The sequence below is a fragment of the Acanthochromis polyacanthus genome, chromosome 15 (genome assembly GCF_021347895.1).
Source record: "Acanthochromis polyacanthus isolate Apoly-LR-REF ecotype Palm Island chromosome 15, KAUST_Apoly_ChrSc, whole genome shotgun sequence".
In the NCBI taxonomy this organism is placed as follows: Eukaryota; Metazoa; Chordata; class Actinopteri; family Pomacentridae; genus Acanthochromis; species Acanthochromis polyacanthus.
The window spans coordinates 38613081-38625966 of record NC_067127.1 but is presented as its reverse complement, the minus strand read 5'-3'; the positions used below and the strand labels follow the sequence as shown (position 1 = coordinate 38625966).

Genomic DNA, 12886 nt, shown 5'->3' with positions numbered 1-12886 from the left:
CAGAACTTTCTGTAATAAATCCATGTTTAAAGGTAGAAAGGTGAATTTCTCTTTGGAGATTAATAAAGTATCTATCTAGAAACAAGAGTTATCAGATTTATTCTTCTGTTTGATCCTAAAACTCTGAACTTGGTCTCTCCAGGTTCCTCTGAGGTTCTCAGAGGAGCTTTCATGCTTTTTATTGAGTTATTCAATTAAACACACAAATTAAAATAATCTGCTTCAATAATCAATAAATAATTTCAGGAGTTTTTCAGGCAAAAACAGCAAAAGTTCAGATATTTCAGCTTCTCCAAGGAAAATCTGCGGATTTTATTCCAGTAATCTGAAAATTTATCAGATCTAAAAACATCTGAGAGGGACTATTTGAATCCACTGGGTCAATCTGTTCTATGTTCAGTCTGATATCATAGAGTTTAAATACTTAATGAGCTCCATCAATAATACATATATATGTTCTCTAGCAGGCATTAGAGGAGTCAGGAACATTTCTGTTATATGTCATGTTCTACTGAGAGTAATGGGAAAATGAGTCAGGTAACCTATATTCATATGTAATAATGTATCTTCATCTATAATATCCTTTAAATTAATATGTAAAATGAATATAAATTAATATATGATCTTCTTCACATTAATCTGTAATATTCCTGTATCTTCATAATAATCTTTCTTTTCATATAGAACACTGAATGAATCTCGTATTTATCAGTTTTCTTCTCTGCAGTTTTAAACTGAACTCTTCAAAGGGAGGAGGCGGAGCCTGAGCTGATTGGTCAGCATCAGCAGGTCCAGGAAGTGACATCACCTGTGGACAGGTGCAGGAGGAGCCTCTGATGAGGTCACAGAGTCGCTGCTGACAGGAAGCAGAAAGATGAAGACGCTGCTGCTGGTCGCCGTGATCGTCTCCGTTGGTAACAAACATCTGTGTGTGTGTCTGTCTGTCTGTCTGTGTCTTTGTGTGTCTGTTTTCCGTCACTCTTCGCCTTTCAGATTTTAGTCCTTGAATCCACAAACTGTTGACTGCAGCGTTTAAAGGAGAAGCCAAGTTTCCTGACTCAGTGAAGAGTCCCTGAACACAGCATCACCACAGCTGATGAAGCAACAGGAAACCGCAAGACACAACGCACAGTTAAACTGCAACATGACGACGTACAACTGCAACACAAAGACATGAAACTGCAACACTAAGATGTAAAATGACAAACATTTTGTGTCTCATTTTTGTCATTTTGTGTCTCATTTTTGTTGTTCTGTGTCTCACATTTGTCTGCTATACAACTGTCGGTTAGAAAACATTCAGAATCAGACCAGAGTTCTTTCAGTGATTTTAGATTTCTCTATCAGTTTCTCTGTTTTATTTTCCGAGAAGTTACACCTTTATATGTAACTTTATTGACAGCAGGTATTTGTAGCTTTACTGACAGCAGGTATTTGTAACTTTACTGACAGCAGGTATTTTATTGACACTCCTCCAGCTGACGGCGGGGTGGAGCGCCTCCATATTGGACCCTCCATGCCCGGATCTCCCTCCAACATCAGCAGCAGTGACCGCAGCCTCCGGAGGGTCGCCTTGGCCGCCGCCTACTCCTTCAACGACCAATCAAATGACGCTTTCCTCTTCAGGCCGTCGGCCATCCTCGGTGCCCAGCGGCAGGTAAACTCACCTGGACACGACCGGACTTCTGTTGGAGGGTTTTACTCCCTGAAGTCTCCTCGGATCGGATGTTAATGAAACGTTCTGTTCCTTAATCAGGATTTTATTCTACAGTCAGGGATACATGATCAGACCACTGAAGGTTTATTAGCTGAAGAATAGAAGCAGCTGATTCCAGAATGCTGTATGTCCTGTCTACATGCTTCAGTGAGACACAAAATGACAACAATGAGACACAAAATATTCTCTTCCCTTCTACCTCTCTACCTCTTCTGTCCCTCTCTACCTCCTTCCAGCAGCAGATGTCAACTCAGAAGCGGTCAGCTCTCACATAACGCCTAAAACTAAAGAATTATGTGAAGACACAAAGGCAGCCATCATGAGTGAGAGACAGGTAGAGAAAAAACTGAAGATCTCCAAGACAGCCGTTCATCACACCAAGAAAAACAAACCCAGCATGGTTCTACCAAACTGCTAACTGGTCAGGAAACGTCTTTCTACCACCAGATGACCGTCACTCATCCCTTCCTGTGTCAGGAATCATCCTCAGACCTCCAGGAACCTTAAAAATGAGTGGACACTTTGGAGAAATGGGACTTGTTGGACAAGGACAGTTGGAAAGCGACTTGTTGAAGCTGGTCTGAAGTCCCACAGGGCAGGAAGAAGCTCTTCATCAAGGAAAGGAAGAGGAAAGCCGGTTACTCTTTGCTGGGATCACAACGATTGGACTGTTGGTGATTGGGCTAAGGTTCTCTTCAGGGATGGATCCAGTTTTCAGTTGATCTCCACTCCAGACAACATACTGGTTAGGAGGAAGCCTGGAGAAGCTCCAAACCAGACGGTCTGCCCCTACAGTAAAACATGGGGATGGATCAGTGATCATCTGGGGTAGTTTCAGTCTGGGTGGATCAGGGACAATGAACCAGGTCATGTTTGGGGCTACTCTAGAAAACAGTCTTCTTCCATCAGCTGGAAAACTCTTTCCTGCCTCCAATGACTGGATTTTCCAACAAGACAAGGTCAGTTAAAGTCTGGATGGAGAACCAGAACATTGGAACCATGCCTTGGCTGCTCAATCACCAGATCTACATCCAACTGAAAACCTGTGGAAAATCATCAGGAATGCAGCAGGAATGGGCTGCAGACATCAGGAACAATGGTTCTGGATCAGTAACTCCTGGTGGATCATGGGACTAAAACAGACAGAAAAGAAAACATGGAACCCTAAAAGCTGTTTCTGACAGAACAATGCCATAGCTACTGATGATTGATTATGATTGATTATCTAGAAAAACAGTAAAATGTTAGATATCGGCTCTGGAATTAAACTCTGATCAGCTGTTTCTGTTGTTTTCATTATATTTGTCCAAACTAATGCACCTTTAGTGAAACCAGGCATTAAAATCAACAAGGAGCAGAAAAAAAAAATCCCAGAAAGTCTGATCATTTATCCATGACAGAAAACCACAACTTAGAATTTTATTCCAGAGAAACATGTTCTTCTGCTCAGTGAACGACTTCTAACTGGTCAGACCGGTGTGTCCCTAATAAACTGCTCTCTGTGTTTCAGGTGGTTAAAGGTTTTCGGTATTTCATAGATCTGAATATATCCAGAACCGTTTGCCACAAACGAGATGACAAGAATCTGCAGAGCTGCGACTTCCAGCCTGAAGGACCCCTGAAGCAGGTGAGTAATGTGATTACTGCTGCAGCAGGTGAGTAATGTGATTACTGCTGCAGCAGGTGAGTAATGTGATTACTGCTGCAGCAGGTGAGTAATCTGATTACTGCTGCAGCAGGTGAGTAATGTGATTACTGCTGCAGCAGATGAGTAATCTAATTACTGCTGCAGCAGATGAGTAATCTAATTACTGCTGCAGCAGGTGAGTAATGTGATTACTGCTGCAGCAGGTGAGTAATCTGATTACTGTCTCCTCTGCAGACGTTCTTTTGTCACGCTGACGTCTGGTTGGTTCCCTGGAAGAACCAGACGGAGACACTGCTGCTGCTGTGTAAAGCCTGAACATCTGGAAACATCTGGAGACATTTGGATGTCTCTGAGCTTCAGAACAAACTGATTTAGTTTATTCTGGATTGTGTTTCTGATCTATGATGGAACTTCTGAACTTCTATCCTGATAATATTAAAATGTTGAAGATTTTTCTGAAGAATTTCTATAATTTTTCTGAAAATATTTCTTAAAACATTAAAATCTCCAACAATCTGATTAAAACATCCTAAAAACATGAACAAATAAATAAAAAATTTGAAATTACGAAAATATTAGAAAATCCCCCAGATAAAGAAATAAATACTTGGAAAATATTTTATTTATTTTTGTGTAAGTTTTTTTAAACAGAACCATAAACTTTTAGTCGGACAAGCTTCTGTCACTGTTCACTTTCATTTTAAAGGCTTAATTAGCTGATACTGATAACGACTCTATATTTTCTTTTAGTGTGATTGTCTTGTGTTAGGAAAATCACATTGTTTGCAGCAAGGGTTGTATTTACTCTTTTCTCCGTATCGATTTTGACTGTCCAAGTCATAGCTAAGCAGTCAGTACTTAAGGTTGTTCATCAAACTCAGGGTCTTTTTTTATTTACTTTTCTGTCAGCAAAGGGGCAAAAATGAGCTAACTTGCAAGGATAGTTTGCCAACTGTAAGGTAGGCAGCTTAGGTTAGCTTACTACTATAGCAATAACTTTGTCCGCCAAGGCAGCTAGGATAACAGGGCCCAACTGCATTTTTTACAGGGTATGAGATTGCAGCAAAAAATGGTTCTACTCGGATAGTTAGGCAATAACATGTCAGTTTAAAAAATTGCCAAACAAAAGTAGCTACTGGCAAATTAGTTATTTATCCTGTCTCACCTTTTCAATTTTGAAACATGACTTTTTCAAAGATGCAGCTAGCTTTTCATGTGCACGTATATTTCTTTCATTGTACTATTTGCAAATGTTTAAGACCAGCTGCAATCTATTCATAGTTTGCAGACACCAGTGAGGTGATGTGGAACTTCACATGGGAAAACAGAGCAAGAGACCGACAGGTAGATTGGTGCGGCGTCAGCAGTAATGCGGGTATTGTACAGAACCGTCGCTGTGAAGAGGGAGCTGAGCCGTAAAGCGAAGCTCTCGATTTACCATCCATGTTCCAACCCTCACCTATAGTCATGAGCTCTGGGTAGTGACCGAAAGAACAGGATCGCAGATACAAGCGTCTGAAATGAGCTTCCTCTGTAGGGTGTCTGGGCTCAGCCTTAGAGATAGGAGGAGAAGATCAGACATCTGGAGGGAGCTCGGAGTAGAGCTGCTGATCCTTCACCTCTGAAGGAACCAGTTGAGGTGGTTTGGACATCTGAATCAGATGCCTCCAGGGAGACTTCCTTTGGAGGTTTTCCAAGCACGTACGTTTGGGAGGAGACCACGGGGTAGACCCAGAACTCACTAGAGGGATTATATAGCCCGTCTGGCCTGGGAACACCTCGGGATCCTCCAGGAAGAGCTGGAAAGCGTCACTGGGGGGAGGGACGTCTGGAACGACCTGCTTCATCTGCTGCCTCCGTGACCCGGTCCCGGATATCGCAAGAAAATGAATGGATGGATGGATATTTGGAACCAGAACTCTTGATCCTGGTCCTCGTGGATCCATCAGAAAGTTCTGGTCCTCGGTTCTACCTTCATCGTTCTACTTCTGATTATTGATCTTTAAATTCAGCTTCAGGTGATCAGATGTTTACAGGAAACGTTCTGACAGAACACAGCTGATCTCTGGAGAACCTCAGAAGGTCTGGAGGTCTGCTACCTAAAGGGTACCTCAGTCTGACAGGGTTCTTTTGTTCTACCAGTTCTACCAGGTCCAAAGATGTTAGATCTTCATGTGTCATCTGTTGATGGACATCATGGAGATTAAAGCAGATCCACCGACAACGGGTTGAACCAAGATATTACTGAATTCAACAGAACACCATAGAACCTTAAAGAACCCCATAGAACCTCATAAACCCACAGAACCTCATAGAACCTCATTGAACCCCATAGAACCTCATAGCACCTCATAGAACCCCGCAGAACCTCATAGAACCTTATTGAACCCTATAGCACGTCACAGAACGTCACAGAACCTCATAGAACCCAACAGATCCCATAGAACCCTATAGAACCTCATAGAACCCATAAAAACTCACAGAACCTCACAGAACCTCATAGAACCCATAGAACCTCACAGAACCCCAAGGAACCTCATAGAACCCATAGAACCTCACAGAACCCCATAGAACCTCATAGAACCCATAGAACCTCACAGAACCCCATAGAACTAAATAGAACCTCATAGAATCCCATAGAATCCATGGAACCTCATAGAACCCAACAAAACCCATAGACCCTTAGAACCTCATAGCACCTCACAGAACCTCATAGAACCCATAGGACCCTATAGAACCCATAGAAACCCCATAGAACTTCATAGAACCTCATAGAACATCATAGAACCCCACAGAACCCATAGAACCTCATAAAACCCATGGAACATCACAAAACCTCATAGAACTCATAGAACCTCATAGACCCTCATAGAACCCATAGAATCTCAAAAACCCATAGAACCTCATAGAACCTCACAGAATCTCATACAACCCCACAGAACCTCATAGAACCTCTAAGAACCTCATAGAACCTACGGAACCCATAGAACCTCACAGAACCTCATAGAACTCAACAGAACCCATAGAACCCCATAGAACCTCATAGCACCTCACAGAACCTCAGAACCCCAGAGAACTTCATAGAACCGCATAGAACCCATAGAACCCCCTAGAACCTATAGAATCCCACAGAACCCATAGAACCTCATAGAACCCATAGAACATCATAAAACCTCTTAGACCCTCATTGAACCCATAGAACCTCATAGAACCCAACAAAACCCATAGACCCTTAGAACCTCATAGCACCTCACAGAACCTCATAGAACCCATAGGACCCTATAGAACCCATAGAAACCCCATAGAACTTCATAGAACCTCATAGAACATCATAGAACCCCACAGAACCCATAGAACCTCATAAAACCCATGGAACATGACAAAACCTCATAGAACTCAGAACCTCATAGACCCTCATAGAACCCATAGAATCTCAAAAACCCATAGAACCTCACAGAATCTCATAGAACCTCATAGAACCTCTAAGAACCTCATAGAACCTACGGAACTCATAGAACCTCACAGAACCTCATAGAACTCAACAGAACCCATAGAACCCCATAGAACCTCATAGCACCTCACAGAACCTCAGAACCCCAGAGAACTTCATAGAACCACATAGAACCCATAGAACCCCCTAGAACCTATAGAATCCCACAGAACCCATCGAACCTCATAGAACCCATAGAACATCATAAAACCTCTTAGACCCTCATTGAACCCATAGAACCTCAAATACCCATAGAACCTCATTGTGCCTCATAGGTTCTAGAACTCTGGACTGCTAATAGGCTGCTATTGGACCAACCAGAGCTTCATGAACTGAGCAGAACTTCTGATCTCCTGTAGAATCCGGTGGTTGTGGTTCTGAGTGGATAAATTGAGCTGCAGAACATTCCTGTGTTTATTAATGGTGATATTCTAATAAAATTACATGAATGAAAATGTTCACAAACAATAAATAAAGTTTATCTTTTTGAATTAAATAATAAAAATCCTTTCACCTGAATAGAACATTAATATCCAGTCATATGTAGTTATATAAATATTTATATATAGATTAATATATTTATTATCTATTTATAGAGAGATTAATATCCAGTATGATGTAAATATTTATACAGGGTGACCCAAAAGTTTGGAAACAAATGAAAAGTCTATAATCCAAATAATATAATGTTATTTCAATAAATCAGTACCACAGATGTATTCAGAAGAATATCAGATTAGTGTAAAACAAACATATTTCCACATGTTCATCTTTGTTTCTTATACAAGGACGTGAACATTTCCACCACCTGGTTACACTGGTATCTTCTGGAATGTATCTTCATTCATGCTTATGAAGGTTCCTCAAACTGGCCAGTAAATGTTGCCTCATAGTACTTTTTTGATGTTTAAAAAAATTTAAACTGTCAGATACTTTACCATCAAGAGTTTTGAAATCTGACACTGATGGCCTGCATTTAGAGGTTCTGCTGCAGCATACCTGGACCTTATGCTTCTATTCATTTTCTTCTGAGTTATTGCACTCGACAAATATGATGCTTTTAAGTTATTTTATTATGCTATAACAAAAAATGGGTAAAATAAGAGTGAATTCATGCACCCCCAACTTAAATAGACACTGCAGTTAAAGTTTGTTTCCAAACTTTTGGGTCACCCTGTATAGAGATTAATATCCAGTATTTTACATAGACTGTATATAAAGATGGACGTAGCATCTGGCTCCAAAAGTTAAGCCCACTCGGAAGTGTCAAAAACTTGCAATATTACACCGTCCACTAGGGGCTGGCTCCAAAAAGCTTTTGCTCCATAGACCCCAATTCATCACAGAGGTAACTTGTATTTGATAGACTGCTGTTCTACAGCTCAGGGTTTTCTTTCGTCAGTTTTCATGGTCAAAATGAGAGATCAGGTGGCCCATCTTAAAATAAGTTAATATTGAATTTTATTAAAAAAAATCGTTAAAGTTGATGGAGCCAGGGGGCGGGGCTACTTTGGCTGACAGTCCGGTCTGGAATGATTGACAGGTCCTATGGGGGAAGCAGACCAGACGCTCATTCACCGTAAACTCTATTCTCATTTGGATTAATTCTGGTGTAATAACTGTTGGTTTATTTATTGAGGAAGAAGCAGAACCTTTCCAGAGACACTTTTCCTGCCTATTGGCTTGTTTTAACCAGTTTTCTACCTTCGGCTGATTCTACCAGCAGACACTGAAAGGACTGATTGGTCGGTAAGTGTTTATTTTCTTATCGGTGCCGCTTTTAATGCACTTTATATGCAGCTTTAGTGTCAAATATAATGTGTGCCATGCAGTCCAGATGTTGGTGGAGTTTATTTCAGTGTGTGTTAAACAGAGAAGAAAGTTAGCATCCAGTAAATATAAGCTTTAATGTTAGTGATGCTAACCGAGCTAGCTGCTCAGTCTGATTAAAGCTAACGTAGCATTAAGCTAACGATGTTTGTGTTGAGTTTCATGTTAACAGATGAAGTGTGTTGTGTTAGTGTAATGTGGTACATTTAGTTAAAACTGTGTGGAGACGCTGGTTCTCATTAATGTAACGTTTATAAAACCTAAATGTGATTCAAACAGTGAGGTTAAGGTTCTGTGTTGTCAGTAGTCCTAAATATCTGCTGAGTCTCTGAAGTTAAACTGGAGAAAACAGTAAATCTACTCTCTAATGATTAACATTGTTTAATTCACATGTTGTAGTACGTATTCCTGCAGTGTAGACTGGAAAAATAACCTCCCAGAATATGTCCAAAGTAATGATGAACGCTACAGTTATTACATTTAAATTACAGCACAGATAAGCTGGATAATAAAATCCTCTCCTGAAGCTAAAGTGACTACAGGTCTTTCTGTCTTTTAGTGCTTGGAAAACTATATGACAGAGGAAATCTTTCCAGGGTCACTTTAAAATGAACCTCTGCTGTTGATGCTGATGCTGTGACGTCTGTCTTCATCTCAGGTGTCTCATGTTCACTGTGAGGACCTTCTGAGTGAAGCTAACAGAAGGAAAACCTCATCTGGTTGTGAAGAAGCAGACCGAATGGACGACATCCTCAGTGAACCACTTCCTGTTTAGCTTTCACTGACAGAAGGACAGAGCAACTCTTTCAGCAGTTTATTATTCTCTGTTCTTAGTATTCACAGGTTCTATTTATCACCTTTAACTTCATCTCTGCTGCTGTAGCAGAAATATAATACAATAGTCCATGTTATTTATAGCAGATATGCAGCATTGAAACATCAACACATTCAGGACAAGAGCTTCATTATTTCCTTTATTACACATTTAAAAACTGCATTATTTAACAATTGTGAACTGTAAAGATGTGTAAACACATGATAAATGGATAAATAAACAATGTGTTGCTGACAGTGAAGTATAAAAACTGAACTGGATGTCATATTACAGTAGGGAGTGATGTTGATGTTCCTGCTTTGGTTTACTTCAGCTGTGTTTACAAAGACTCATTCTCTCTTTTTTCTGTATTTTGATTAGTTTATCTATGTGATTTGTTTTCCGGATTTAACTGGTCATTAAGGACTCAAAAGAAAGGACCTGAAGAAATATGGTCTCGTCTGCCCTGATCCTGATGTAACCCGCTTCATTTTCCGTTTATATATTGTTTTGTACCTCTGTAAGCTTCATTTTACATGCTGGCAAACTCCCTGACTGTTATGATGGCCCCATCTGTCTGTTGTTAAACTGTTCATTTTTTGTTGTTTTTGTAATGTAAAAGCAAAAATATAAAAATAAAGTATAACAAAAAGAAGTATAAAAACTGAACAGTCACAAGACAAGTTGTACTCTGAAGAGAGGAGCTGAATCTGCAGCATTATTGTTCTTAATGGAAGCATGAGGAGGACATCAGTGCTGCTCTTCCTCAAGGACAGAAGACTGTTCAGACGACCACAGCTGGATGTTCATGTTCTCTGGAGCTCTCAGTCCATCAGACTAGAGGTTCCCAATGATCCAGAACAAAGGAAAGGACACGAACAGTGAGGAAAAGATCTCCAAGGTTCTTTCATTCCAGCTGATGGAACTTTAAATATCAGAGTGAAGACATCAGGATATGAATGGAACACAATAGTGTTGTGTTTTGTCCTATTTTTAATCTTATAGAAATGTTTGTTTTCCTGGTTGAGGCCAAAGAATATTTTACTGCCTTAGATGGACAATAAAGTTTATTATTTTTATTCTAATGTATCATTAGCATTAGCATGAGCTCCACAGTTATCTGACCGTACACTGTTGTAGAGAAAAAAATGTCTGAAACAAAGAACAGAGATATGAACTCAGAACTGAACTGAGAGATTAACATTCATCAGTAACAGAGTTCTGTGGAGGAACATTAGTGCAGATTCATTTCTATCTGCTGATCATTAATGAAGTGCACCTCTGAACAGCAGTTATTGATCCCTTATGACTGATCTATTATGATTGATCAGCTGTGACCTGCAGGACACTTAGCTACAGCTAATAGATAACTAGTTTATAACACTGACTAACCGGGATTAGCCTCAGTGTGAACACAAAGTTAGGAAACGTAACTTGAGATTTACAGAACGACTTTAAAACCCGATGTTAGAACATGTTTATATCAGAGGTTACAGTCTGATGGTAACTTACAGTAACTTCACTGCTTTATATGTGATGTTGTCCAGATGTAGAGAAGAGTACAACTAGTTACAAAGTTGATTTTAACGCTTACCTGTAGAGTTTATCTCCACTTTTGGAGGCTAACATTGTTAGCAGCAGATCTGAGAATCTTTTTTTGTCTCTGGCTCCAAAAATCCAAGATGTCAACCAGGAAGTAGCAAAATCTGGGCTTCGTTTTCTCAGTGCAGAAATCAACATGTGACATCACGGGTGCTACGTCCATCTTTATATACAGTCTATGGTATTATATAAATATCCAGTGGTATATTAATATATATAAATATTTATGTAAGTATGTATTGATATCCAATAATATATCCATTATATCCAGTAATCTATAAATGTAAATATTCATATTTCTCTATAGATGAACATCCAGTCTGATAGAGCTCAGTGACGCCACCTGCTGGTCAGCAACAACCAAACATTCACACTAAATATGTTTAATTGATCTGATGGGTGATCTATAACTTCATTGATCATATTCTGGTGTAAAATCTTTTTTTTCTGCAGGATTAGAGGGAAATGTCTCATTTATTTATTTACTTATTTATTGTTTGTTTGTTTGTTTGAGCTTAAATCCAAGATCTAAGAAGGAAAGCTATTTATTGTTCTAAAGTGAGAAATCTACACAGAAATCAGTCAGCTGATCACTGATCAATACCCAGTGACTGGTTTCAGTCTGAGATCTCCACACATCCAGCATCATTTACTGCATTTAATAGCAGTCTGCAGTACTACATGGAAATACTGCAGTACTTCATTGAAAGTACTTCACAGCATTTCTGGTTCAAGGATTAAAAATGAAATCGGTCAATCAATCAATCAATAAATCGATCAATCAATCAATAAATCAATCAATAAATCCTAATGAGTCAGTCAGGGTTCACACGTCTGAGATGTTTAAAATCAGAAACTGAAGAATCTCCTGTGGAACATCTGTACCGCCACCCAGCAGGACGTTCTACCTGTGGTTCCACAGAGAACCAGGAAACAACCAGATGGAACCGCTAGACCAGGGGGTCCAACATGAGGCCCGTGGACCAAAAGTGGTCCTCCAGAGGGTCCAATCAAAGTGTAAAAATTACAGAGAAGACATTAACTGCAGATTGTAAATTAGTAAAACTATAAATTTAAAATCATTTCTAGAACATGACAAGTTGTTTGGATCAGAAAGTAAAATATTAGATTGATCTTTGTTCTTTTGTCATTTTGTGTCTCATTTTGTTTTTGTCTCTTTTTTTTGTCATTTTGTGCTTCACTTTACAAAACTAATAAAGCAAAATGACAAAAATGCTGTTTTGTTTAGCGTTTTTGTCATTTTTTTTGTCTCGCTCATGTTTGTCTAATTTTTTGTCTCTTGTTTTGTTTTGTGTCATTTGTCTCATCTTTTGTCATTTTGTGTCTCATTTTTGTGATATTTTGTCTGTTTTTTGTTGCTTTTTTGTCTTCTTTTGTGGTTGTGATCCTCCAGTAAATCCTCCGTGGTTCAGGTCCAGGTGACTAAATGTTGTGTTCCTTTGTAGACACTCTGTGATCTGGAAGTTGTAATGTGGAAATGATAAACTGAGGATGAATGTGGATGAAACTGAACTTATTTTGCTTCATAAATTTCAGGTTGTTCATGATGTTTAATAAAAAGATAATTCTTTAAATGTGAACATTTCTGTACTAAAACAAAGGAACCACGAGGCGTTGTGGTTATTAAGAGGTTATTATGCTGTGGTTTTACTGGTTCTACTGGTTGTACTGGAATCAGACTGGACTAGATGTGATCCAAGACTAAGATGATTCTGACTCTCCTGGTCTAGAAGCTAGTAGGCCGTGGTCCAGTAGAGTTTGGTT

At 39.4% G+C, this 12886-nt stretch overlaps 1 protein-coding gene across 2 annotated transcripts; it reads left to right on the top strand.

Annotated features, from left to right (window-relative positions):
- Nucleotides 1-84: 84 nt before the first annotated feature.
- LOC110965032 (cystatin-F) lies at nt 85-3818 on the top strand. 2 transcript variants are annotated; one of them, XM_022213920.2, is made up of 4 exons: nt 85-914; nt 1479-1657; nt 3228-3344; nt 3600-3818. In XM_022213920.2, the coding sequence occupies exons 1-4, from the start codon at nt 875-877 to the stop codon at nt 3678-3680; spliced, it is 417 nt and encodes a 138-aa protein (XP_022069612.1). In that variant the 5' UTR covers nt 85-874; the 3' UTR covers nt 3681-3818. The 2 variants fall into 2 exon arrangements, with proteins under 2 accessions (XP_022069612.1, XP_022069613.1); XM_022213921.2 differs by lacking the exon at nt 85-914 and adding an exon at nt 946-1194.
- Nucleotides 3819-12886: the final 9068 nt, after the last annotated feature.

Bases quoted from the DNA above. Each gene is read 5' to 3' on its own strand.
- LOC110965032 (XM_022213920.2), top strand. From the start codon at position 875: ATGAAGACGCTGCTGCTGGTCGCCGTGATCGTCTCCGTTG. The intron at 915-1,478 runs GTAACAAACATC...ACACTCCTCCAG, and splicing joins CGCCGTGATCGTCTCCGTTG to CTGACGGCGGGGTGGAGCGC. The intron at 1,658-3,227 runs GTAAACTCACCT...TCTGTGTTTCAG, and splicing joins TCCTCGGTGCCCAGCGGCAG to GTGGTTAAAGGTTTTCGGTA.